Consider the following 27,745-nt stretch of genomic DNA (forward strand, 5'->3'; position numbering starts at 1 on the left):
CATGCACCCCCACACACATACGCACACATTAACGCACACACACACACAAACAAAATGCCTCAAGAGAACCTGTTAGGCTGCTTAAGCTAGAGGCTCATTAATCTTCACAGGTCTTATTTCTGATACCAAAGTCTATGGGAATTGGGAATGGCTTGAGCCGCTGTCATTTTAGATGGCTGGCCACTTGAAATAAATATCACTCAGAAACTATCACCAAAAGTGATTGATTCATCCCATGAATGTTACTGTACCTCAACACATGAGCCCTTCCTTTCCTGGGCTACCTTCTCTCTTTCATCTTATAGCACTACCACCTCCCCAAATGCTAGTACCCTAATATAACTGCCTTATATTTATTTTGCCTTCATTTTTCATATGCTCATAGTTGCATATGGAAATACTGTCTCCCCCAGAGAATATATGCTATTTGAGAAAAGAAATGCTCATTCTGTCATCTTTGTAGTCCCCGTTCTTAGCACAGGGCCAGGCATGTGGTATGTGGTTAATAATTGCTTACTGACTGGTTGGTTGATTGATTGATTATATGAATGCCCGGGTCAATCTAAGGAAGAACCCAAACATTCTTTTTTTAAGAATGCCCAACTTATTAAACTGTTCTCTCTAAAGATTCTAGGGCACCATATGTGCCTGGCAATGACTATGCCTCAAAGCCTTATACAGGCTGATTCTTATCTTAAATGGAATTAGTGACCTTAGTAAATATTAGCCAAGTATTACTTTCTATATTATGAGCCCAGTTAATCCTTACTTCCTTCCCTACTGAGAACCCTTTATCTTCTCAGCATGCATTTACACAGACTGGGAGAATCACACATTAATTCTATGAATGCTTTGGAAAATAACTACTCAGATAGCACCACTGAGATAGGTGAGGAGTTGCCATCACTGTCATCCCAAGGACAAATTATGAAGATGAGATTGATTTAAGGATTCTTTTGTATGCCTTTTTGATAGACCCTTTCTCTTTGTTTGTCACGCTTTCTAGGTGGTTGGGTCCTTCATTTGTTTTCATGCTAGCCCAGGACTTATTATCCCTGGACAGTTCCCCAAGTTCTAAATATTTGCAAATTTCATTGCCTCCATCAAAATTTCTATCCTATATCCTGTTGCCTCAGGGTATACTTTCTGATATGTGATAGAAAGCTAATCCAATAATCCAGCTATCCAATGGCAGTGTAACATTTCATACATATACTGGCTATCAATCTTCCTGCTCTCCATTCTCTTTAGTAGATTGTACATGGTGATTTATGTAACAGAATGTAATCTCCCTAAGGGCAGGGGCTGGTCTTTGGTGTTCGTTCGTTTGGTGTTGCTTTCCTTTGTATCAACAGTTCCAGGACCATAGTAAATCCTTAAAAAAATACTTGTTGATTGAAGTTACCTGTCTATAGTATTTCCCCAGTATGCATAAACACTAAAATTAGACTTTACCTTGTTATTCAGTATTATTAAAAGGAAATCAATTTTCCAAAAAATGAATTCAATAACACTAATTCATGTAAAAAAATATTACTAATGTATAAGCCTTTCCTAACAGAGTGCTAATATACTGTCTTTCCCTCATAACATGACATACATGAACAAGTGTCTTTAATTCATTGCCTCAAAATATTCATTCTAACTAAGGGAATGTCAGTTACTTTGAGTAGCCTGGAGGTGACAAGGGGAAGGTAATTTGGTGATAGTATTTCTTTTGAGGTCATTCAAATTGAGCCATATAAGGACCTGTCCATTCCATCTGTGCTTAAGAATTTCCCTGGAAGGGGATGCCCATCAACTGGAGAATGACTGAACAAATTGAGGTATATGAATGTAATGGAATACTGTTGTTCTATAAGAAATGACAAGCAGGCAGATTTCAGAAAAGCCAAGAAAGACTTACAGGGACTGATGCTGAGTGACATGAGCAGAACCAGAAGAACATTGTACACAGTAACAGCATCATTGTGCAATAACCAACTTTGATAGACTTAGCTCCTCTCAGTAATACAGTGATCTAAGACAATTCAAAATGCTATCCACATCCAGAGAAAGAACTATGCACTCTGAATGCAGATTGAAACATAACATTTTTTCTTTTGCTGTTTTTTTTCTTTCTCATGATTTTCCCTTTTTGTTCTGATTCTTCTTTCGCAACATGACTAATGGGGAAATATATTTAATATGATTGTACATGTATAACCTATTATCAGATTGCATGCCATCTTTGAAAAGGGGGACAATGGAACTCCAAACCTTATAAAAGTGAATGTTGAAAACTAAAAATAAAGAGAAAAAGAGAAATAAAATAAAAAGCTCAAAAAAATTTCTCTGGAATAAATAAAATCCATCTCCTTTTCCAGCAAGCCTGGACAATTCAGAAAGCTTGATGCTGTTTTGTTTTGTTTTGTTTTTTCTCCCCATGATCCATGACAGAATGAACAGTGAGACTAGAAGAGGGCACTTCTACCAGCCATCCTGTGTAGGACTCGTAGTAGTAGAAATCTTCCCTTCTTGGTCTGAACCTTTTCCTTGGCCTCGTCATGTGAATGAATACTATTTTCTGAAATTTCACTACTTTTTATGCTTTTAAAAACTTTTCATAGTCTAAAAAAAGTATATTGCTCTTTGTTTCCAAATATAACCCTTTATTCTCCTATAACTAATATTACCTTTTAACATTTTTTTCTTAAACCCTCACATTTCCATAAAATTAATGCTCTCATCTATCAAGTCTGACAGTTTACCCAATGTTCCACCTTTATAGTTCCCTGACTCTCAGGGAAAGTGGTTCATTTTCTCATTTCTTTTTTGGACCAAGTTTGGTCATTATAATCACACGCCATTCAATCCCTTCTCCCCCCCTCCCCCTACTGTTTCTGTTTGGTCTGTCCACTTGCTTTACTGTGTATATTGTTTCCTCATTTCTGATTTCTTTATTTAATATCTATTCACATAAGTCACTTAATGCTTCCTTAATTTCTTACTTTTTCCTTATGGAATAGCAATTTTCCATAACATTCAAATACAACCTATTTTGTTGTTCTCTTTGATGTCAAAAAAGTGCTGCCATATAATACACACATAGTGTTTATCCATGCATACTTATGGTACCACTATAAGTATTTTGGTGTATATGTGATCATTTTTTTCTATCCTTGATATTCTCAGAGTATATGTCTAGCAGCGAGATCTCTTGAGTCAAATGCTATGGATGTTTTAGTCATTTCATTTAAAGCATAACTCAAAATGGCATGCAGAATAGTTGGGTTTACTCAAATTTGCATCATCATTATATTAGCATTCCTATCTTTCAGACCTTTATATTTATTAAACATGCCTGGTTTGGTACTGAATAAAGGAAAATAACTGGTCTAACTTAAATTTTTTATTTAAATCTAATTTGTTTAGATTGAGAATTTAGGTACTCATTGTGGGGGAAAGACTATCATTTGAGTAGTATTTAAAATGGAACTAGCATAATGTAGTAGAAAGAACATTTATTGAATGTGGAGTAAAGGATCTGGCATTAAATCCCAAGTCTGTCAATTACCACCAGTACAACTTTTACCAAATCCCCTCCCTTGTCTGTGTGTATCCTTATATCAAATGAAGGGGAATTTCCACATAGCCACTAACATCTCTGCCAGCTCTCATTCTTTGATCTTAAAAGTAATCAAGTGATAAATAAATAGCTATCATAGGAAAAAGATATTTGGGGAATTATACTAAGAATTCATATTCCTGAAAAAAGCATAGAAATTATATGTTCAAAAGCAGATAATTGCCAGTGTGGTGGTAGATAATGGTGGGAAATAAAAATGTATTTTGTAAATCTGGGAGTTTTGTTTTTGTTTTTCCTTGTGGAACCCTAAAACAGTGCAGGGCTTCATATTCTTATTGTAACTGTAGATACAATCATAAATCACATAGCATGGCTAGAAGTGGGTTAGGTTAGGTGGTGATTCCTTTCTAGACATCCTCATCATTGGGGAATTAAGCTTCTCCTTTTCATTGTTTGACAAGTTTTATTTCTCTTTAGTTTTAAGAGATAAAGAGCACACGATTATAGCTATAAAAAAAGCATTGTCATATTGTAAAGTTTCCTTCAACCAGAATATTCTATGTGGTATGGGAATTTAAATCCCAAGCCTCCCCTTTAATAGGATGGTCTGTAACATGGGGCAAGTCCAGGCCAGACATACTTCTGCCAAATCTAATGAATTTATCATCATTTTTACCTGCCTGTTCCCTATGTTTATCAGATACTTACTACAGTGATGTTACCATATGACCCATGAATGTATTTTCACTGTGGTATGTATTTATGGATTACTTGTCTTTCTTGTGTAAGAAATTCTAGGTATCCTAGTATGAGAATGTCATCAACACACTGGAAGTGTTAGAAGTTGCCCATAAAAGATTAATACAATCATTGTGAAAAAGAATGGATGAAGGAGTGATGAGACTTAAATGAGGAAAACACCAAAGGAGAGCTAGGATAGCATCATATGTAGAGAAGAGCTGCAATAGAATACAGAGGCTAAAGAATGAAATCTCTGGGTGCACATGGGAAAGCTTCCAGAAGGAACGAGTTGGCATTCTGTCAGTCTTCATAAAGTCATGTACTTGGCTAAAAATCCATAAATGTGGCAGGTCTCAAAGGGATCTTTTTTTCTTAAATTTTGATAATCTGATATTGGAAGACTAATCTTTAACACCCACTAACTAAATGCCTATTTCTTGGCTAGAAGAAGACATTCCAGCACTGACTCTCCAAGATTTATCATTCTGGAACAATATTTTTTTGGCCACGATTTATATTGTCCTTCTTCTTTACAGTCCCTCAAAGAACTTACTCTGCCACAGTAGTTAGAATAAAGGGAGATAGGCGTCAGGTGAAGATTACTTCTCTGTGTTAGCTAGGTTTCTTTCCTCAGATTTAATTATAGCAGTTATTTCATAGTAGCCTTAACTCTTTTCTGTGACATAACAGAGTTGAAGTCGAGAACAGATTTTCCAGTGATAATTAAATCTTTAAAACATATTGGAACACTGTACTGCTGGATGCAGACTCTGAATTCTAGATATCAAGACAAAACACATAGAAACCCTAAAAACCTAGCTGTATGATAAAAATAGCTAGATGGTTTAAAGCTGATTCTCCAGGAAGAAACAGAATGCTAACACTTCTTTGGTTTCTTCCTAGGCATGTATTATTATTTCATATATTTTGTAAAAGTGGGACAATGAACCTTATTTATGAGCTTCTGAATGTTTTCCTCCTCAAGAGTTTCATCACAACATAATTGTTGTCGTTTTCCTTCTCTCACATTACGTCTGTCTCTGGTTCCATGGTGCCAAGGAAGGTTTATTAAGAAATAATAGCATTGGCTTGATGGTCCTTGATGCGTTCTTTGCATTTAAATGTCTATCTATGTTTCACAATATTATTTTTAAAAAATCAAACAACATGCTTAGGTCACTAATGGCCTAAACTGGGGCAATGTAACATCATTTGATACTAATGAGCATCCTTGAGGCTTTTTATATATAGATAGATAGACAGACAGACAGACAGACAGACAGACAGATCGAGATAGATAGATAGATAGATAGATAAATAAATAGATATTTTTAAACATCCTGAAAATTGCAGAGGGAAAAGAGATATTTGTTGCATATGAAATATATATATACATATATATATATATATATATATATATATATATATACATACCAGTGTGTATCTCTGTGAGTAGATGCACACATGGGTAAGTATGTATATATAGTATGCATATAAGTATACATACATGTAAATATTCATGCACACATATGTCTGTGTTTTAATAACAAAGACTCCTTTTTCCGCCTGCATTTCCTATTGCCTATCCTTGGCTCCCTATCCATCAATGCATAATGAGGAGCAGAGAGCTGCACGTGTAAACTCTTCCATCTTGATGGAGAGTGGGAAGGAGGAAAAGTACTTGGTTTGAGAAGTCACAGAAGAGAATAGAGAGAAAGTGAACATTTAAAAATTCTCCCAAAGGAAGGGATTGGTCATGACAGCTCCCTAGCTACGTGAAACTTTCTCAAAACTGTTATCAGGCTGTGTTAAGTGTGTAATCATGATGTACCTGAAAGCTGTTCCAACGTCTCTTTCAACCATCTCTCCCTGTAGCATTAGTGAAGATTATTGCCAAAGTCGACAGCTTTTTGTATTGTTTCTGCAAAGGGAATTAAATTAATACATCATGATCCTTCTGACCTTAGGGTCAACAAACTAAATTATCAACTGTGCAAACTTCTAGTTATTTACATTTGCTGTAGTTACAAAATTAAGTAGGAAGCAGTTTTATTTTTAATATCCCATCTGAGGTGTCTATGATTTATTTTAAAAGATTTTATTTTTTACATATCCTATATTTATCTCTATTTACTTCTTTCACCTCTTCTAATAGAATTTAACAGAAAGAGAAGTGTAAAAGAAAAATTCATTAAAATTAATCAAGACATCAATAAAATTTATTTTACATGCAGTGCCCCATGCCTGACAACACCAGCCTCTACAAAGGAGCAGAAAGAACTGTCTTCTTATATCTCTTTTTTGGGGCCAAGCTTCTTATTTATAATTTTACTAATTCAGCTTTGTTGTGTAGTGGATGCTCTACCATGTTCACATTTTTGTTGCCATTGTGTTTTCCTTCACCCTTTTTAAATCATTATTTTTAAGATGTATAGAATACACTATGCTTTGTATTAGTGGATGTATGCGTGTCTATCAATACTACAGAGACCCATGATTTTCTTAGTATAGAAATTCGAAGTGTGGGAGCTTTGGAGAGCTGCCTGAGGCTCAAGTGTTTCCAGTTTTGATTTATTGTTTTTTGCTAATTAAAAAAGAGCTTCTGTAAATATTTTGAAAAGTATAACTTTCTTCATATTATTCCAAATTGCTTTTGAGGATAGAGTCCAATTCACACTACTCTCCTAACAAAACACTAGTGTGCCATTTTCCCATAACGCCTCTAACGTTGACTGTCTCTGCTCTCCTCTTTGCAGTTTTGGTTTTTGTGAGGTGAAACTTTGGGATCGTTTAAAGGCTCTTTTTAAATGAATCGCATTTTTCCCCATTGTATTCTCTTATATAGAAGAATTCTACTATACAAAAAAGGAAGGAATATAAGTACTACTTATGTTAACTTAATGCATTATGTCTTTTAAAATATTAACGTTGTTGCTCAAAGTGTCCATAGTAATAATGGCTGCATCCAAAATAACTTACAAATGAAAAAGAAAGCAAATATATTGCACTAGAAATTCTGGTACTCTATTTTCCTGATTCAGTTCACATCAAGATGTAATTTATTTGTAGTAGAGAGTCCATCATGATCCATTCAAATTTAGCAATTTGTTTTAGATGTTTACTCACCTTAAGCTACCATCAGACTAATTAAAATGAAGGTACTTACTTTTATCCTACATTCCCTACCACTTGAAGTTACTGGCATCTTTCCAGACATCATTGTCTGGTAACATTAATTTCACTAATTGCCGTGTCCTTGTACAGGAAGAGATCACTGTACATAGAAATAAGGACAAAAATCTTCTGTTCTTTTTAGCAATGGAGGCTCACCTTGATTTCCACTGGGAAATGTACTTTTTCATCAGTCATCTAATGTCTGATAAAATATAAGCAAATTAATAGAAAATGAGTGGGTTGATCATTCTCTTCCTTTTTAAAGATTTATTCATTCAACTAATGACTGGGGTTCTAAATAACAAAAACAAATAACCACAATTTTTGCATTATTTATGACAAAGTTCATATACATAAACACACATACATACACACATGTATGTGTATATATGTATATATATTTGTGTACATATGTGTGTATACATATATGTGTGTATGCATGTATATCTATATATATATCACATATCATACCCATTTTCCAGATAAGAAATTGAGATACAGAGAGTTTAAGTGAGTTGTACAGGGTTACAGAGCCAGTGACCACTGGTAGCAAGGTCATCACTTTTATTATTACTGAATAATTCATTTAAAATATAATATTAAACATCAACATTATTGATTAAGGATATTTAATTTTACAAAAATTTCAATACTTGAAGCATAACTTTTCATTCCAAGTCTCTGAGCGTCCTTTGTCCATACAATATTATGTAGTCATAATTGGTATATACTCTGCTATGATTTTTATGCTTTGCGTGATTTCCTAAATCCCTTCTCAGATTTCATTATATTTGTCAGACTTGATCTAAATAGTACTATAGTATTCTGTCAATGCACTATGATTTATTTAAATAGTTTAGTACTTTTCTTTTGCAATTTCATGTGATCCTGCTATACAAATCTTTGAATGGGTATCTATTTCTTTTCAATAGCATTTTCAGGTCATATTGTACTCAATGAAATTGAACTAAGAGGCAAAAGGGTATAACTACCTTAGCAACTTTTTCAGTGTGGTGGTATATTACTTTCCAAAAATTTCCTGTAAGTTTACAATGATCTCTTCAGTGAATTAGTTCATGTTTCTCCACAACCCCAGCAATGTGTTTCATTGGTACTAATTATTAATTTTTTTTTTTACCAATTTGGTGGTTGTAAAATGGCAGCTCATCATGATTTTGATTCATATCTCTTTATTAGTGATGCTGAATATTTTTCAAGTGATTATTAACAACTTATGTTTTTAAACCGTGTTCACAAAGATCTGCTTACAAGTCCATTTCTCTTTCCACTATAACCAACTAATTTTTTTTTCTATAAACCTGATCACTATTAAATTTTGGATAATCAAAACTATAAAATGTAAAGTAAGGGAAGCCAGGAACTGTAGATGGTCACAAAGACGAAGTGTTATCACATTGTAGTAATTCATGGAGAACATGAGGCAGAAAATGAATCTAAAAGGTTCAAGAGGATTTGAATTCCCAAAGAGGGGTATGGTATTCCAGTGGCTAGTATGATGGATTGAGGAAGTAAGTGTGGTATGCTTGAAGGAGAATCAGGAATCCAACATAACTGAATCAGAGGGTCCCTTTAGGGGAGGAGATCAAGATGATGTCTGATAAAGGGGATGGAGTCAGATTAGATTATATTGGAAATATTGAGATACAAAGTTAATTCTCTGTAGGCAGAGGCATTGAAGAGTTTTTACCTGAGGAATGACATGAAGGAGATAAGTACTTAATACTGTGGATTATTTGACTTTTTATGAAAGAAATATTTTGAAAAGATTAGAGCTTACTTTTCAGTACCCGCTAATAATTTAAAATCATCAAATATGTTCTGAAGAACATCTTTTGTATTTGATGGGCCATGTGCTAATGTACAGTTGCCTGAATGTTTTGCTGCAGAGTCTCTCAAACATCTCTCTTTCCTTTCTTCTTCTACCATATATGGATAGGCAAAAATAGGTGAGTTTGGTTTGAGCATGGAAGCTCTCTGTGGATTTTTAATAATTATATCAAAAGCCAAAATATTGACTCTCCATGAAGAGGTGCAGTAGCCACTTCACCTCTACCGAATTAATTTTAATGATCTATTCTCATAGTGCTTTAGTAACTTATAGGTTTCCTTTGATGGCTTGATCGTTGGTTTAACAATTATTAGATATTGTAACGTTGCACTTTCTGAAAGTGTTTTAGGAAAACATCTCAGTGAAAGCACAGTAGAATATTTTCATAGTCCCTATGCACTTCTTAAACTCTGATGAAACTATTGGTGAGTCATTTGGCATCCAAGTTTTATGCTTTTAAGGAACAATTCTATCCAGGCTTTTGAAATGTATTTTATTCACCAATTTGTCTGCAAAACAATTCTTATAGTTTCTAGGAGAAATCAAAGGGAGATTAATTGTATTCTTAACTAAGAAATTCAGATGTTCCTAATTACATTTATAATAGATTAATTTTGTTTATTGAACTAAAAATAGTAAAGCACCAGGAAACATATTCTGTTCAGTAGTAAGAATGTTCAGTTGAACGGATAAAGAAAATCTAACCTCATTCTAAAATCAGTACCACTGAAAATATTTGGTGGGAAATGTTTAGAAGAAGGAAAATTCAATGTTACTGTTCACAATCTTTTTAAACTCCCTAAATGAAACACAAACTTAGGAAGGCAGAAAGCATCCGACTAATAAGTCTACTGTCCTTGTAGCCTCTACTGATGACAGCGCAGCAGAGAAAAAAGAGGGAGCTCTCCATGCTGGTCTAATTGTTGGAATCCTTATCCTTGTCCTCATCATAGCAACGGCCATCCTTGTGACAGTCTACATGTACAACCATCCAACATCAGCAGCCAGTATATTTTTCATTGAGGTGAGTAGAGGTCCATGTGTACAATGTTAATTCTTTGCCTTAATCCCAGTGTATGGTCTTACTTTATGTTCTTATGCTACTGAGCAGACATTCCACATTTGAGTGTAGTCAGAACTCATAAGAAATGGCTAATAAACTGCCTTCGTTGCACAAATTCTGTTTGCTTTATCTTGGGAAGTTTTATAGGCTCAAACTACCTCTACCTTTGTAGATCTAAGGAAAATTGGAACCATATTTGTCTGGTCTGTTGTAGAATGCATGGTAACTAGCTATTCTTCATCTCCAAGGTGGAAATGAATAAAAACTCCAGCGTGACAGGAAATATCAATTCATCAATATATGGGCTGTTGTTTTTACTGGGCAAAACAATAATTAGGTGCTGTGTAGGGACAGTGGAGAGGGAATATGATAAGGCAGAACAATGTTATTCTTTCCTTTAAAGAATATGACCTAGGTAAGTAGATTACAGATAGATAATCTATAAACATGGTTATATGTGTTAACTGTATGGGTAGCATTTGTGGCATATTTGCAAATGTGTTAGTTATTTTTGGGAAGACTGTCTCTGTATGGATAGAGTAGACAGATGGTAGATAAAATAAATATGTAAGCATATAAAAATGATGCCAGCAAAAACTTCCTCAATACCAGTATTCATTTGGAATGTGTCATTCTTCCATGCTTTCAAAAATCTCTACTTTTCTTAGCATGGGAACTTTCTACTTTGATAGAAATCTCTATAACCATTCTATGACTTAGAATTTATGTGACTGAAAAATTCATCATCCTGCAGCCAATCCAGTGATGTCTCCCAGATCAATTAGCCTGGTCTGAGAACCATCTGAATGGTATGAAAGTCTTTCCTATTATCAAGCATTTTAAGTGCTTACTACATGCCTAGCACAAATAAAAATACATTTAACTAATTTATCCAATAACTTTATATTAATAACTTTATCCAAACAACTTTAAAATTATTAAATATGTTCATATATTTAGAATTTCTTCTTAGGAGATGGGACTCAAAAGCATCTCATGGTTACTTTAAATCTTTTGTTGTATTAGAAACAGGTTTTGTTTTGTTGTCATACAAAATCATAACTTTAAAATACAATAATGTGCTAGCCATTAGAAAATGACTTTGTTCTGCCAATTGTGTGCATGATGGTGGAAAAAGTATTTTCATAAAGACCAGAAGAAATATTCCCCAAATCTCATAAAACTTCCAGTTAAGTATTTTCCATAAATAGTGTTCTTAGAAAATGTGATGGTAGTTGGGAAATTTGTTTGGCAAGCTGTTACTCATTTTTGTTAGTGCTTTCTTTTCATGGGTATGACTAGAAAATTTACATATTTCCCAAGGTCATTTACATACAACACAATTCAGAGAGCCTTCTGTCATGGTGATGAAGGTATTAAGCTGTTGGTTCCACCCTCTATTTTCTTCTCTCTCTTCAACCCTAGGTAGAGACAGTGAGGCAGCATTGAATCAATAATGTATCAGGGAAGAAAAGACATAAGGAAAATATAGCCTATTAGGATAAGGACAGAGTTTTATAGGATAAGGGGTGAGTTTTAGTGGGGTAAAATAAAAGTCAGAATACAAGAATATTCTCTGAGTCAGTAGGGCAAAAAGTTTCTAACATCAGGATATTGTTTGCAATGAGTTTCAAGCACTAGCTTGGATTTTTTCTTCAGATAAACGTATTCTTCTTGGTTGTTTCTTCACAAACTGTGCATATATTAGCAAAGAAAATGCAACATATCATCCTTGATAGAGAAATAAAATAAAATCTTAGTTCCTTCATTTGAAAAGTTCACTGAAAAAGCACTTCCCCTGGAAATAGAAGACCTGGGTTCAAATGTCACTTAGTGGTCTCAGTTTCCTTACCTATAAAATTAGGGGATTGAGCTAGAGACGCCTTTGAACTTTAGAACGCTATCTGAAGGCTTTCACTTTGCCCATTCACAAAAGATATAATCTTTTAAAAGGCACAGAAGGGGTAAGTTCTGAATTTCTTAAAATGAGCACCCTGACTTTTACAGGAAGCTTGATGATTTTCTGTGGTCCTCACAGCTAAAAGTTCTAATGCTTATTTACAAGACCTTAATATGTCAGCCTCTAGAGGTGGTGTCCAACATATGGTGTCATTAAAATAGATTTTGTCTGGCCAGTTTGTCATATATATATGAAGGCATTTCTTCTCCCTCACTGGACTAAACACAACTGTGGCTAACTAGGAGTGATGAATAATGAGCCTGAGGCAATTGTGATCCTTGAGTTTTCCTGGTGACTGGAGACAAAGGGTGCCCAGATGGAGCACGATATACCTAAATGGAGCTGTTGGGTTTTGGGGTGGGAAGAATGATGATGAGAGTTTGGCCTCATTTTTTTCAGCTGTTATATTGACTCTTCTTTTAAGGGATTTTAAAGGGAGAGGTATATGCTACCTTTACAATAAACATGGAAAAATAAGTTAACAGTAGCTAAGAATCACTCATCTTTTCCATACTTTAAAAGTCATGCCATTCTTTTTGAAAGTTCAGGGGGGAATGAATCCTGATATATTTTTTTAATTTCTTAGGGGAAGCAAAGGAGGGATCAATGATGAAAAAATGCTACAAGGAAGGAAATAGATCAAGAGACCTATACCAAGAAGCTCCCCTTGAGCTACATTATTAGATGACAGCTCTGTAGAAGTACAGAAACATACAAAAAATGAGCTGAAATGAGATTTTTGCCAGCGCATACATGAACTGTTTCCAATATTGTCTTATTAGGGTCTCTCTGGTTTAATCAGGCATTTCAATGAATGTGACTGTTACCAATCTTAATATAGAAATATAGACTAGATCTAGTTGTATATCTGGATAGAGAGATGGATATGTGTATTATAGATATATCTATATGTATAATCTATAACTATCTATCTATCTCTATCTGCAAAGTAACAGTATTCTTATGGAAAGACTATTTATTTTAATTTAAATGAAATATTGTATCTCTCCCATCACTGGGAGTAAATCATTGGGAAGGCTTTTACTTTGCTAAGTTCTCTGCTCTATTTTCTTCCCAAGTACTCACTTGAAGTTTATTATTTTTAAATAGTTCAGAACTAAGGACTGTATGGATTAGGGAGAATAGTTTTGAGGTTCAAAAGGGGGAAAAACAAATGATTTTTAAAATTTAATTAATAATGTTCCCAGTAAGATGCTTCATGATAGCTTGGGTATTGCCATTTTAAACATGTGATCTGTATTCTGGATAGTCTAACACCTGGCATATTTGAAAAGTTGTGACTCTGCAGCCAAGTTACATGGTGGCCATCCTCTAGTTGTTGCTTGTTAAAACATCATTTATTTTTGGAGGACTAATTCTAACAGATTCAAGTTGTCAGGATTAATGATCCTCAAAAATTATCAACTGATAAATAACTTAATAGAGTTCACCAAGCCAGTTTAAATACAGTAAAGTCAGGATCTAGGTTTTGTCTGGGCAAAATAGATTTTTTGTGGCACCAAACGTGTCATGACTAGGGAGTGAATTCAGGGCATGGGTAATAACAATTTTGCTATGACTAATTGTAACCATTGCATAGATATATTACTAACTAGGTACTTTTTAAAATTACAGTAGAACATAAGAATGATTTCTGCAGCCTTGCATCGTAAATTGAGACATCCCAATTTGTAGGTACGACACCTGTTTAACAATATTAATGCAACACCCACGTGCTCTGGAATTTGAAAAATGATTTACATATACAATTTAATCTCATTTGAAGTTTACAACAATCCTGTAAGGCAGGTGCGCCTATTATCCATATCTTACAGATGAGGAAACTGAAACCAAGACAAAAGTTAATTGATTTGCTCACAGCCTCTCCCAGTTTGTGTCTCAGGATAGTTTCAAAACACGGTTTTTCTGACACCAAATCTGCTAAATATCATAGGCATAATTTTAGGTAAGGTTGAACATTTTGGATAATGGTAAGCATGGATCATGTGAGTATACAGATGTATTTCCCCCAGCTCTTTGAAATAATAATGAAGGAGTTCACACCTCCTCACTCCACCTACCTTATAGCAGATCTTTATCTTTTCAGTTGAGTAGGCTGAGATCCATCCCAAATCAAAATTCACATTATAACCAGTTATGTGGCAATAGGACTCCTAGGTAGTCCTGGGTAGTCACTTGCTTTTGAATCACCATAGTTTGACAGGCCCCATCCTGGCCATACATTCTGTACAAATAGCTGTAGGAAACCTCTCAGGAAAAACAAAATGTAATTTGTTAGGCAAGTATTACATCCTCAAAACTTCACGTGTAGAAATGCTTCCCTTTGACATGTAGGTCATGCCAGTAACAATGACTGACCTGTGAGTTATTGGACGAAAAACATTTAGCACCTCATGGTCATTCTTTTGCTGATAAGCTCCTCCAAATGTATCTTGATGGGCAGTGACAGATATCAGAAACCAAGAAAGTCTACAAGCAAACCTTTCTAATGGGAGAATAACTTAAAATTACAAAGTAACATTGACCAGAAATCAGAGTATGTTCTAATTTGAAGCATCCTGTGAGGCCATCTAGGCCTGTGGGATAAAAGTCAAATAGAAATGGATCTCTGCTGGATACATACTGACTTAGAAAACCATAATTTACATTATCTAGGAGATGATAGATAGATAGATAGATAGATAGATAGATAGATAGATAGATAGATAGATAGATAGATAATCTCTCTGTATGGACATAGATATATGTTTATATACACATATTGGTAAATTTCTCAAATTTTGCTACAATTTGGTTAGGGATGCATTCTGGAATTTTGCAAGTTTTAAGTTTGAAACTTCAGATCCAATCCAATACTAGTCCACTCATTTTACAGAGAAGGAAACAGAGGTCCAGAGAAATGGGGGTGGGGGGGAAGCAACCCTTGTTTAAAGTCACACAGCTAGTAAATTATAAAACAAGGCCAGGAACATGAGTCTTTTGACCTCAAAAGGGGTGCTGTAGAAAATGCTTGAGATTTGGAGTTTAGTGGATATGAGGTCAAAACAGGGCTCTGCCACCTACCCCATGAACTTAAACAAATCAGTTCATTTTGGGGGAGCTCCTGTTTTCTCATCTGTAAAATGAAAAGGTTCCAAAGTCTCTTCTAGCTTGAAATTTTTATCCTTCCTTATGATATCAGTACCCTTTCGACTACATGAAATATAAAGAATAGGTGTTATTGATTGATTGATTGATTGATTGATTGATTGTTTTGGTGAGGCAATCAGGGTGAAGTGACTTGCCCAGAGTCACACAGCTAGTAAGTGTCAAGTATCTGAGACTACAATTGAACTCAGGTCTATCCTAAATAGAAGGCTTGTGCTCTATCTTCTGTGCCACCTATCCGCCCTTCTTTTTAATATTTTCATAGGCTGTTCCTCATACCCATAATGTTTTCCTTCTTTGTACTCCCATGCTTAGACAATGTCTTACACATAATACAGTATTACTAAGTGTGCATGGACTCACTCTGCTTTTATATCTGTCTCACTTAGCCAGGCACTCATTTACTTAACCCGCAAATGCATACAACAACCTAAAATATTCCCTTCCTAAAGCTTATTTTTCTAAGACTACTATTAAAGCAGTTGGCACACTATGTTCACAGCTCTGTTACTAAAAACCCAATTTTTACCCCATAAGCATCACATAGATTTAGAGAACCACTCATTGTACAAGCTTATCTTAAAATCTGAACTAACATTTTTTTCTGTTCCCAATTTCACCTGAATCCTTGACCATTAATACAATTTCCACTACAGTGAGGACTAAGAGAGAGAAAATGCATTTTCTTCCTCCTCTTCCTCCAGCGAGGTTAAGCACAGTCTCTTACATGTTGAAACATCTGTGCACTGGACAGGAATATAGCTGAGTCATCTCCAAGACACAGAAAGCACTTGTTTCCCTCCATAAGTCTCAGGAGGGAGAAATATCAGTCATGACCTGGAGGAGCTAAGAAGAAAGTAACAGCCAGTCTATTCTTCTTCCCAGATTTTTCTGTTCACTAAATAACATCGTCTCAACAATCATCCTACCCTCTAGAGTTAAAAGGAAAAGGAGTGCTTCCACCTTCCTTCTTGAGCAGAAATGGCCTTCTGTTTCTGTGGGTTCTGAACTGGTCCCTGCACAACAATCACATCCACTTTTTGTCTTTCCCATGAAAGCTTGGGTCTGCTACTCAGATATCTCTGCTGCGATTTGCATTCAAATTAAATGGCTGAGTGACTAAGGTTTTACAGTAACCATGATGTTATTTTGCCCATAAAATAAGAGGAAAAAACTCTTTAAATGGCAAAAAGAAGCTACTAGTATAGGAAATAGTCACCATCTAGTGGATACAAAGCCACATGGTAAGTTTTTAACAATAATGAAAAGCAAAGCAAGTATTGGATTGCTTTTTGACACAGGAAACTGCCCTGTTTGGTTTTCATTTAAAAAGAGTGAAATTTGCAGCAGGTTTTCTTTGTTCAAGAAAATGAGAGAACCAAATGAACCCAATAACAAAAACTAGAAAATATTTAGAACATGGATCAGAGATGAATCAAGTGAAAGCTTAGGCTGGAAATACATAGATGGTGACAACTCAAAGTGTAGAGAATGAGATTGAAATAAAATGGAAAGAAAGAAAAATTGCTTATAGAAAATAATGTAGCAATAACTCAGTCAAGTCATTCATTGCCTATTCTGTGTTGGGGAACCAAAGAAAGACAAAATCCATTACTGCCCTCAAGGAGCTCCCACTTTGATGGGGAAGACAATGTGCAAACAACTTTGTACAAACAAAATGTCTATGAGATTTATGGGAAACCAAGCTATGACCTCTTGGGATAAAATGCTGTTTGATGATGGCCATCAAATTTGAACTGGTTAGCAGAATTCGTTAATGTAGTAATGTTTAAAAATATTGTCATTCCTCGGGTAGAAATACTTAATATTTGTGATTGACTGGCTGGCTGGCTTAACTCTATCTCCATTCAGGCAAAAAGTAATAAATTCAGATTTCAGTGAGAGAAACAGTTACAATAATGTAAGGAAAACCTCTACAAAGACTATTCAAATGTGGCATCATAGAATGAAAGTGAAAATGGATTCTTTAATGTTAACAATAGCAGGTGGAACACAAGTTCTTCCAGGTCAGAGGATCATGGACTCAGAGCCAGAAGGGAAGACAGAGGCCATTAAGTACAATGCCCTCATTTTTCCAGATGAGGAACTGAAGCACAGACTTACTTAATTGGACACAATTACCTAGCTATTAAATCCCTGAGGCAGAACTTGAACCCAGGTCTTCCTGATTCCCAGTCTGGTGCTCCAGCTACTGAACCACATTATCTTTCCTGAATCAGGAAGGTTTTGAGCCTACAGATATGGAATGTGACTCTGCCACCTGAGAACTAATTTTTGTAGGATTTGAGAGATTTATCATCACAAGATTGCCCACCAGGTGCTAAAACTGCTCATGAAACCTTCTAAAGCACAGAGGCCTTGCACACTGCATTAGTATAAAAGGTATGAAAACTAAGGAGATCATAGGTCCTCTAAGACTGAAAATATGGAAAGTAACATAAATTCTGCCCCCAAAAGGATTATTAAATGGCTGAATAAGCACACGTGTAGACTCGTCTATGTTAGAGAGTTTTAAGAATGATATGTGTAACCCCAGCAAGTGAATTCTTTTTTCAGAATGCATCAAAATCTTTCTCTTTCCTTAGTATATTTCTCTCTGTGCTAATGAGAACAGGGATAGACAGGCTTATAAACAAAAGCCACACAACATAAAAACAGTTTTTTCACAACAGATTTTATATGTTGCCAAAATGACCAGAGAGCTTCAGCACTTTTCTTCTTCTATGCTATCTGAGGTAAAGACAATGAGAAGAGAATGCTAGAATGCAGACAAAAGAGTGGGCCAGGCTCAGGATATCATAGAGTTGACTGCATAGTGAAAACAGCTTATTTTCACAGAAAGTAAATAGAACCCGTCAGATCAACTGTGCAAAATACCACTGATCACTTTTGTGATGTTACTCTTGTAAAAGTCATTTCCTGGGATATCAGCTGTAAGAGTACTTGAGCAGTGATGAGGGCTTACATAATGTCACTTGTAATGGCCATCAGTGCTTTCTTATCACAGAAGAAATTTATGATACTATCACCCTAGCTTTCATAGAAATTACATGAATCTTTGTAGAAGACAGCAGCATGCTGTTCACTTTTGAAGAGCCTGGAAAAGGAAATGATTAAAGACTGATACTAGCCAATTAAAGACTGTTAGTAGACATGATGGTGATGAGTGCATCTGCTTAGAGCTTGAGTAACCAATCTTCTGCATCACTGTCTTACAACTGCAGCACTGTTTCACCCCCTCCCTTCTCTCCTCACAGATCATCACTTTTCCTGGCAATTTTTAAAACTTGGTCAGTATGACAAAGGACATATGTGGCCAAAATTAATATGTCAAGTAATTGTAGTAATTTTATAAATGTGCACTTGTTTAATTGAATTGCTTTAAAGGGGGGATGGAGAGAGGCTGCTATTTTTACTTTAATTTCGTGCCTTTTATAAACTAATATTCAAAATGTATATGTATGTTTGTGTACAACTGTGGAGAAACGAAATGTCCTTCTAGTAGGGAATCAGTTTCAGACTGGTGGCTATCTGTGAACCTGTTCTGCCTTCATCTCCATTCTTCAGTTGAAATCCAATCACCTTTTGGAATTGGGAGAGACCCAGGTCACTTGATTTTGTATTTTTAATTGTTCTACAGTTATATATTAGAGAAAACATCCTGCCACAGTGACAGTAAATACCCCTACACACATACACACATCATTGTCCAAAGGTCAGAGCAGTTGGAAGAGTTAGTTGCTTTCTAGTTCAAAAGAAGCTTTTCTTTGCCTTAATTAACAAGTGTCAGTGTACTCAGTACCAGTTTTATAAGAATCACCCTCCCCCCACCATGAGGAATTCAGTCCATTTGATTGCATTTCCAGGCAGCTCTAACTCACATTAGACATTTACTGGAATTTTCACAACTCACGGCAGCCTTCCCTTATTCTTTTAACCACATTGCTATGCAATAGTGAATTGGCTCATTTACAAAGAGGCTAGACATCTCCCTTTAGAAGTGACATGATTATTGTAATAGGTGCTGGATGCCCACATTTGCTAGCCAAATAAGCTGATTACAATTCCTTTTGCAGAAAGTAAGCCAAAGTTGGTTGCCTGGTTGAGGAGATGATGGATAATTTTCCATATTGGTACAACACTTGAAACAAGTCATAAGACCAAAGAAAGCCGATGTCACATGAGTGGACCTAAAGGAAAATCCATCAGCTTAAAGTAGTACTGATAATGTTCAAGGAACAATATGTTTGGGGTTGTAGGGGACAAAAAGTAATTAATATATCACCTCTGCTATGAAGCAGCTTATAATATAATTGGAGAAATCTGATAATAAAGGTGAAGATTTTAACAAAATACAAATGTTATAGAACACTACAAATCCTTAATCCCATTACTTTCAGTTTCTGTAAGGAACAGGACCTTAATGTTGGCATAGTGGAGAGCAAACCAGTCTCAGAGGTAAGAAGCTGATGAGGTTCAAATCTTGCTCTTGGAATATACTAAATGAATGACCAGGACAAGTCACTTAACCTCTTAGTGCCCCGAGACAATTTTTCAAGGCTATAAGTTGCAAGAATATGTATTGATCTGCCAGGGTAGAGAGATTTTCCTAAAGGAATATAATCATAAGACTGGTCCAATACTATAAAGCTGTTAGTAATAGTGATAATCAACTAATCACCCCTAATATGTTCACCAATGTACCTGACTCTAGAAGGTAAATAATAAAAGAGGCTACAGCTTATATGTCAAAGTGGATAATAATAGTTATAATTCATACCAAGTTCTTCCATTTAGTAGCTATGGGATCCTGAGCAAACCATTTGGTCAGTCTCAGCTTCCCAATCTATAAAATGTGGGAGATACTGCCTATGTTATCTATAAATGAACAAATGAGTGTATATTAAGCATTTTATTGTGCCCTGGCAATACAAACGTAAAAATCCTGCCTCCAAGGAGCTTACATTCAAATAGGGGAAGATGAACTCTATAGGGGGGCTGTGGCCTTGGAGGGGTATTCTTCTCTGGGAAGGCTACTAAATGACCTATCCTTTCCAGCAATGGTAGTATTGACTAGATTACTATAGGACTGAAGCCTGAGAGATTTTTTTGTGGATTCTCTCATCAATCAGGAGCCAAGAGCTTTGGGGCTGATAGAGAATGCCACTTGGAAAGCCAAGTTGAAGAGCTTAATGCACATTAACAGTTTTAGATACTATAGAGCACTATGCCTTTCAAATTTATTATGAGCCCTTTATAACTTCAAAATGTTTTAAATGCGTTATTTCTTTTGATGCAAGTAACCAGTGTAAATAGCAATTTTTAACAATATTTCTTTAACAGATTAAAGTAGAGCTAGGTGACACAGTGGATAGAGTACTGAATCTAGAGTCAAGAAGATTCATCTTTCTGAGTTCAAATCTGGCCTCAGACACTAGCTGTGTGACCCTTGGCAAGTCATTTAACCTTATTTGCCTGAGTTTTCTCATCTGTAAAATGAGCTAGAGAAGGAAGTGGCAAACCACGCCAATATCTTTGCCAAGAAAACTCCAAATGGGGTCATGGAGAGTTGGAAATGACTGAACAACAATAAATTAAATATGCACTAGGACTTTTGGAATATGCTCCATACATGGGTGCACATATCTGTATATAGATATTTATAGATATGTGCATATAGATATTATATACACACAGATAGTACTTTCTTTACAACAACCCTGTGAACATAGCAAGTTGCATACATCATTTTGCTCAATTTGCAGATAAGGAAATGGAAACTCATACAAGCTAAGTAGCTTCATCAAGGACTCAAGATACAAATAAAGTGATGGACAAACAGGATTTGAGCTAAGGTCTTCTCTAAGCCTTCCAGTACCTCCTGCCAAAGCTCCTTCCCACTGATATGTGCAACTGGTCATAGCACAGTGGCACCATTACATACTTTTCTTTGAGAAACAAGGAATTCAGTCATTCTAATAGATGCACTGAATGCCCCATTAATTTGATTTATAAGGAATAAAAGGAAACTATTCTGTTCAGGGAAGAGCAACTGCAGGATAGGAACAGAAAAATGATTCAAGTTACAAATAATTAACATATTTTTCCCTTGACACATCAGGGTAATCTAAATATGAAAAATTGATATAGTACAGCAAAATAAGAGCAACCACTGGAAGAAATAAAATATATAACGCGTGCATATGCATGCATACATGTCTCTGTGTATGTGTATATATACATACATGTAGCATATATGTGCATCTACATATATGTCTGTGTATATATATTGTATATATGCACCAATACATAGGCATATCTAGAAATATATGTATATTGATTACACATTCTCCTGAAGATCCTACCAAAAAGGAGATTTTTTTTTTTGCAAAGAAAGCTATTTATACTTGCTCATCTTTTCCAGGGCTCATAATCAGCAAAGGAGGAAGAACCTGTGGCATATGCAGGACAGATAGATTTAAAAGAAAAACAGTTATGTGGCATTTTTCAAGTGTTGTAACAAATTGGCAGCAATTCAGAAATTCCTTTTTCTTCCACAAATGCTAAAATTGTACAGAGTCCAGACAATATAGTGTAGTTTAACCCCTTTGTTTGGAGTCAGGAAGACCAGGGTTTAAATTCTGCCTCAGATGCATTCTGGGTAACCCTGAGCAAGTCATGAAATGTTGTAGGGATTTCAGCAACTCTAAGACTATAGATTGTGGAGAAAGTGCTAGTGGACCTTCAGTGGTAGAGAAAGTTCTCATGCCAACTTCCTGGTGTCACATGTCAAACCACCTGGCCCACAGGCCATGTGAGGCTCACAAAGACTCCTGAGTATGGCCCACACAAGATTAAAATGTAGCTCCTATCTCATTTTAATATTTTGAAGTAGTTGGATGGATGGATGGATGAATGAATGGATGGATGGATGGATAGGTAGATAAATGTGAGCTTTCTAAATCCATATGTGATCCACCAGTATCCTTTTGTATAGGTTAATGTCTGTCTGTTTCTATTTGAATTTGTCACCATTACCCCAAGAACGCACAGATCCAGACTCCCTATCTTTCATCTCCCTGACATTTACAAACAGTGAAAACCAAATCATTTAATCTCTAAAGACTTCAGGCCTACTAATTAATTTATAGAGAGAATACAAAGATGAGTTCCCTATGCTACAGTAATTCCTTCATATAGTCATGTCTTTTAATATGACCAAAGTCAAAGTCAGTTGCCAGTACTTCTGGAAATATAAAGTTCCTATATATATGATATATATATATCATATATATATATGATATATATATATATGTCCTATATAGTTGACAAAATGTCAGTTTTATCAGTGAAGCACTTTTTGTGATCCTTTGCTCATCTTTCAAAGTGACCACTTAAAGCAAGTCCTACCTCTGGTTCTACTGCCCCTCTGTGAAGTTCCTTGTCTTCTATTCTGCATTATGCTCCAATTTGATTTCAATTAAGTACAATCCAACTTACAATGATGAAATGCCTACTGCATGCTATAAGCAAGGACCTTAGAAGACTGGAGTGGTTACAGTTTAAGAGTCATCAGAGACCTTCTAGTCTAAACTCTTCACTTTACAGATGAGGAAAATGAGTCCAGAGAGGTTCAGATTGGAAACTGTAAAGATAAGTGTTCCTCCCTTGAACAAGGCAAAATGTGTGCCACTAAGGGAGACTAGAACAAAATGAGGTTCTGCTTTGCTACTGAAATACTTGTATACTTGTATACTGGCTCTCCTGTCAATTATAAAAGAAACGTTTAATTGATTCGAACTATCTTAAAATCTCCACGGACAAGAGCAGTGTATTTTACACTCCTCATGAGTGCAAATCTGACCTCAGATACTAGCTATGTGTCCTGGGCCAAGTCACGTAACCCTGCTTACCTTGAGTTCCTCATCTGTTGAATCAGCTAGAAAAGGAACTGGCAAATTACTCTAGCATCTTTACCAAGAAAAATGGTATCATGGTATCATGAAGAGTCAGACATGACAGAAGCGACTGAACCGAGAGCTCTTGATATATAATCTTATTGAATTTAATTATCATTCAATAAGCTTTCTTTGCAGATGCTAAAATTATTTTAAGAAGTAAGTGGTTGGGGCACCCATAGAGCTAATATCATTCAAAATCCTCTGAGGATAAGAAGTTAAGAGTGCATAATATAGGGACATATTTTGCTGGCCAGAAGTGTTCACTAGTTTCACTTCACTGGTTTCTTCTCACCGCCACATTTTCTAGGATGGAAAGTTAAAAAAAAATAAAACAAAACAAAAAACACATTGTAACCTTAGAGCTAAATGCTAAAACTCTGGCTTAATAGTGAATTTTTACAACTCACTTGGGTTGCAGAAACAATTGAACTGATGCACGTCAGGACAGATTTTGTAAAGAAATTTTGATCTAATAATAAAAGATCATTTCTTCTTTTTGATTCAAGATTTAGCTTGACCAATGAGAGTTTTCAGAACTACCACTGGAGGTGAGATACAAAAGCACATCAGACTTTTGACAGAAGAGAATTTTTTTTCATCTCTCAAAACACCATAATTTTTCAAATTGCCATTCAAATAAATTTATTTTTAAAAGCACTTATAAAATACCTAATACTGCAAAGCACTGTGCTAGAGAAGGGAGATACGTAAAAACAGAACAATTTGTCATTTCAAAGGGCTACTATTTTGCTGAATAGGAAATTATGAAACTATCCCATAGCATAAATAAACAGGCAATGAAGTGAAATATAAATTTATAAACTATTAGGGTATATTTGCCTTTTCCATACAACCAGGAGAAAACTGATATGCAAATACTACACTTCTGAATTTTTAGTAATTGCTGATTGATTAATGGTGATATCCAATTCTGGGCCTGAGCTATTGATTTGTAGTCCATTATTTTCAATTTCCATTTATAGAAAATATAGAAAATTATATTGCACTATCTAAGAGGCCTGCGTTAATGAATTCAAAGCACTCTGCCTTCATTTTGAGTATACGTTAAATAAAATTATACCAGGCCAAAATAATTCCTCTGATCGGAATTTGCTAAGGATACAAAGTTAATACTCATTCCTTCCCGATGTAAAAACTTCTTCCCAAAGACATTAATCACCAACCATGGCAAGTAACTGGCAAAATAAAACAGTTGGCAAATGTTAGTGTATCTGTGATGATAATTAGCCTTTTTCACATTAAAATTATTTAAATGGAGATGAACTTGCTTTGTTCAATATCTATTGTCTTATCTACCAGGAAATCAGAAAAAAGAAAACTTTGATAAAAGGATCAAATGCCTATTAGGCATCATTTTAGCCCCTCCCAAATATTTCAGGGTCGTTTCCCCTGTGATTCAGTCATTTATTTCAGTAGTGTTCCTTAGTAAATAAGAGAAGCCCAGAAGGGGGAGAAAGATTTGTTTTCCTTTTTTGATCATCAATATAAATGTGGTTGATAAATTCAATTTCCGATGAGTATCTAATTATTTAGAAAGTCTGTATGCAACCAACAGTCCAGAAGATTCATGATTAAAAAGGCTACTCTCATCATGAAAGAGAGGTGATACATTCAGAGTAAAGATTACGACATGGACATGCACACATTTGGACAGAGCCAAATGTCAGCATTGGTTTTAATTCTCTATACACATTAGTTACATTAGTTTCTTCGTTGTTTTTTAATGGGGTGGGTGGGGGGCGGACAAGAGAGGGCTGCTAAGATGTGTTGGGAAAGAGAAAAAGCAAATGTTGATTTGTTTAAAAATAAAATACAATTCAAAAATTAGTTGATTTTTATGCACATATTTGATTCCAAAGGTTTTTTTTTTTTCATTTTATCTCCTTATGTCTTCAGCTTACAAATGCGAGCATCTATTGATTTGGAAATCAAAGTGTCTTCCATGAGAATCTTGAGTAATAGAAGGTTTTAAAGAATCATCAAGTGTTAAATATCATTTAGTTGTGATTTGCATAAAGACACACAGCTGTCTCATACTAAAGCCTAGACTCAAATCTAGGTCTTTTGAGTCTAGATTCAGGGGACTTCCATAACATTCTTGTTCGTCCTTTTCTACCTATAACAAATTACCATGTCTGAGAGTAGAGTGGATGATATATAAGGGAGATTGCTTTGAATTGACATCTATTCAGTGGAACAAAATGGGAGAGAAGGTTCTGAGGGGCTGAAGGATAATATGTTGACTTTTTGGTTTTGTTTTTTGTACTGAGCTATAATTTTATCGGTATTGGGAACTTTGAGAAATGAAATTCTCTTTACCTATGCATATTTGCAACTATTATACAACTTAGCTGTCTGAGAGTTATTTGAGGTACCAAGAGGCCAATTTGTGAGAAAGGAAGGACTTGAACCCAGGTCAACCAGGCCAAGCTCTATACTCCCAGTATCCAATGCTTATATCATGTTGTTTATCTCAAAGAGAAAATAGGTGATTAAATGTTTTTTTATAAATCTATTTAAAACAAATTGAAGATTCCCCCATGACATTTAGATTATCTGGACTTACTTTTCATATTTGTTTTGTTGCTTTTTTTCCTCCCAGCGGCGTCCCAGCAGATGGCCAGCAATGAAATTTCGAAGAGGTTCTGGGCACCCTGCATATGCTGAAGTTGAACCTGTTGGAGAAAAAGAAGGTTTTATTGTATCAGAGCAGTGTTAAAATTTCTAGGACAGAACACCAGTACTGGCTTACAGGTGTAAGACTTTAACTTTGCCTATATCTTTAAAAAAAAAATTTAAAAACAAAGAAAAAAATAAAGGCGCCCTAAGCTGCTGTAGCCTGAACAAGGGGACAATTTCCGGATCAGCCTTCCCAAGAAAGCTGGGGAAGGAAATTTGCAAAAACACCAGATTATGCTGTGCAGTAGTTTTCTTTAATGAAATGACACACAGTTCACTTAGAACATCCCCAGTGGACTGGTCAGAATTCTGACATAACTGCGATGCTGTTGGCTTAGGTGCTGGGTTGTATAAGAATCGAGGGAAGAAATAAAGCTTTAGTTCACAAGGGTTCTATCCCCTTTGGTTTATATGTTTTCTGGGGTCTCAAAGGTAATAGGTTTTGGAAATTGACAACATTTTTCAAGGAAAAGACAACAGTATTTAAAGATGGTGTAACAAAACCAATTCATGCAGGCAAAAGAGTGATTACATATAAGATAAGCAATTTCTAATCTTCAAAAATGAGAAATGGTAGTTGGGTTTTGGTCCATTCTCACCTGTTCACACAAGTTCATTACACTAAGTGTGGGCCATTTTCTCAAGAGGAAGGTTAAACTGTGCCTCCCACTTTTTAGGAGACAGATTTCCTCTCCATCTATAGGTTATAAAGACATAACAAGTTTTAGGTGAACCTTTGGCAAAGAAGTTCCCAAAGGCCTCTTTGGGGAGGCATGCCTTCTGTTTCAGAATGTCGAATATGGATTTTTTTGAGAAGTATTACCTGCATGGTCTAACTATGGAGAGAAATGAAAGTAAAAGTTGGTCTTGGCTAATAGAAGGAAAAGGAAACAGGGAGAGTTTCTCAGGCATTTTGTGAAGCAAAACTATTGAGGGATTTCAAACAAATAGGTGTGGGTTTGGGTTTAGTTTTTATTTTTATTTTTGCCTGGTCAGTACTAATGGCCTGTTTCATTGTTGATTCTTGCCTAAGAAGCCATGCAATTTCCAGCACACATCCCCAGAGATTTTAAAAAAAAGGAAAATGTTTCAGAACCCTGCTGATTCATACAGTAATTTTGTTTAAAGCACATAGTAGTTGCGCAAATATAAATATATATATAAATATATTTTTGTTTATAGCTAACACAAGGCAGGCTCTTGTGACTGTTAAGACTGCATTTTGTCATCTGGACAAAGAAAATGGATTGCATTACTGCATATTTCCATTGAGTTGTAAAATAATCCTTAATATTAGAATATTTTTATGTCCCATGGGGAAAGTGGTTCATTTTATTGCAGTGCCATATGTTTTCCTGCCTACATGAGCCACTTTTCCACTCACATCAAACCCTTTCCTTCCCAGATTAGGTTAAGAAGACATGAAAAGCTCCTTAAATAAGGCCACCAGTTATGCAGGCCTGGTGGGACTACCCACAATCCAGATTGTGAACATCCCCCCCGGAAAAGGAATTTTAAACATTCTTTGAGGAGGAAAAGG

General features: G+C 35.4%; 1 protein-coding gene across 2 annotated transcripts in view; it reads left to right on the top strand.

The window, feature by feature from the left end:
- PLXDC2 (plexin domain containing 2) overlaps positions 1-27,085 on the top strand; it is a 488,066-nt gene extending 460,981 nt beyond the window's left edge. For both annotated transcript variants that reach the window (XM_072651664.1, XM_072651665.1), the window contains 2 exons: positions 10,196-10,356; positions 26,129-27,085. In XM_072651664.1, coding sequence (XP_072507765.1) covers positions 10,196-10,356; positions 26,129-26,245 — 278 coding nt within the window. In that variant the 3' untranslated portion in view covers positions 26,246-27,085. The remainder of the gene's footprint in view (positions 1-10,195; positions 10,357-26,128) is intronic.
- The last annotated feature ends 660 nt before the right edge of the window (positions 27,086-27,745 follow it).

Source organism: Notamacropus eugenii, chromosome 3 (assembly GCF_028372415.1).
Source record: "Notamacropus eugenii isolate mMacEug1 chromosome 3, mMacEug1.pri_v2, whole genome shotgun sequence".
Classification (NCBI taxonomy): domain Eukaryota; kingdom Metazoa; phylum Chordata; class Mammalia; order Diprotodontia; family Macropodidae; genus Notamacropus; species Notamacropus eugenii.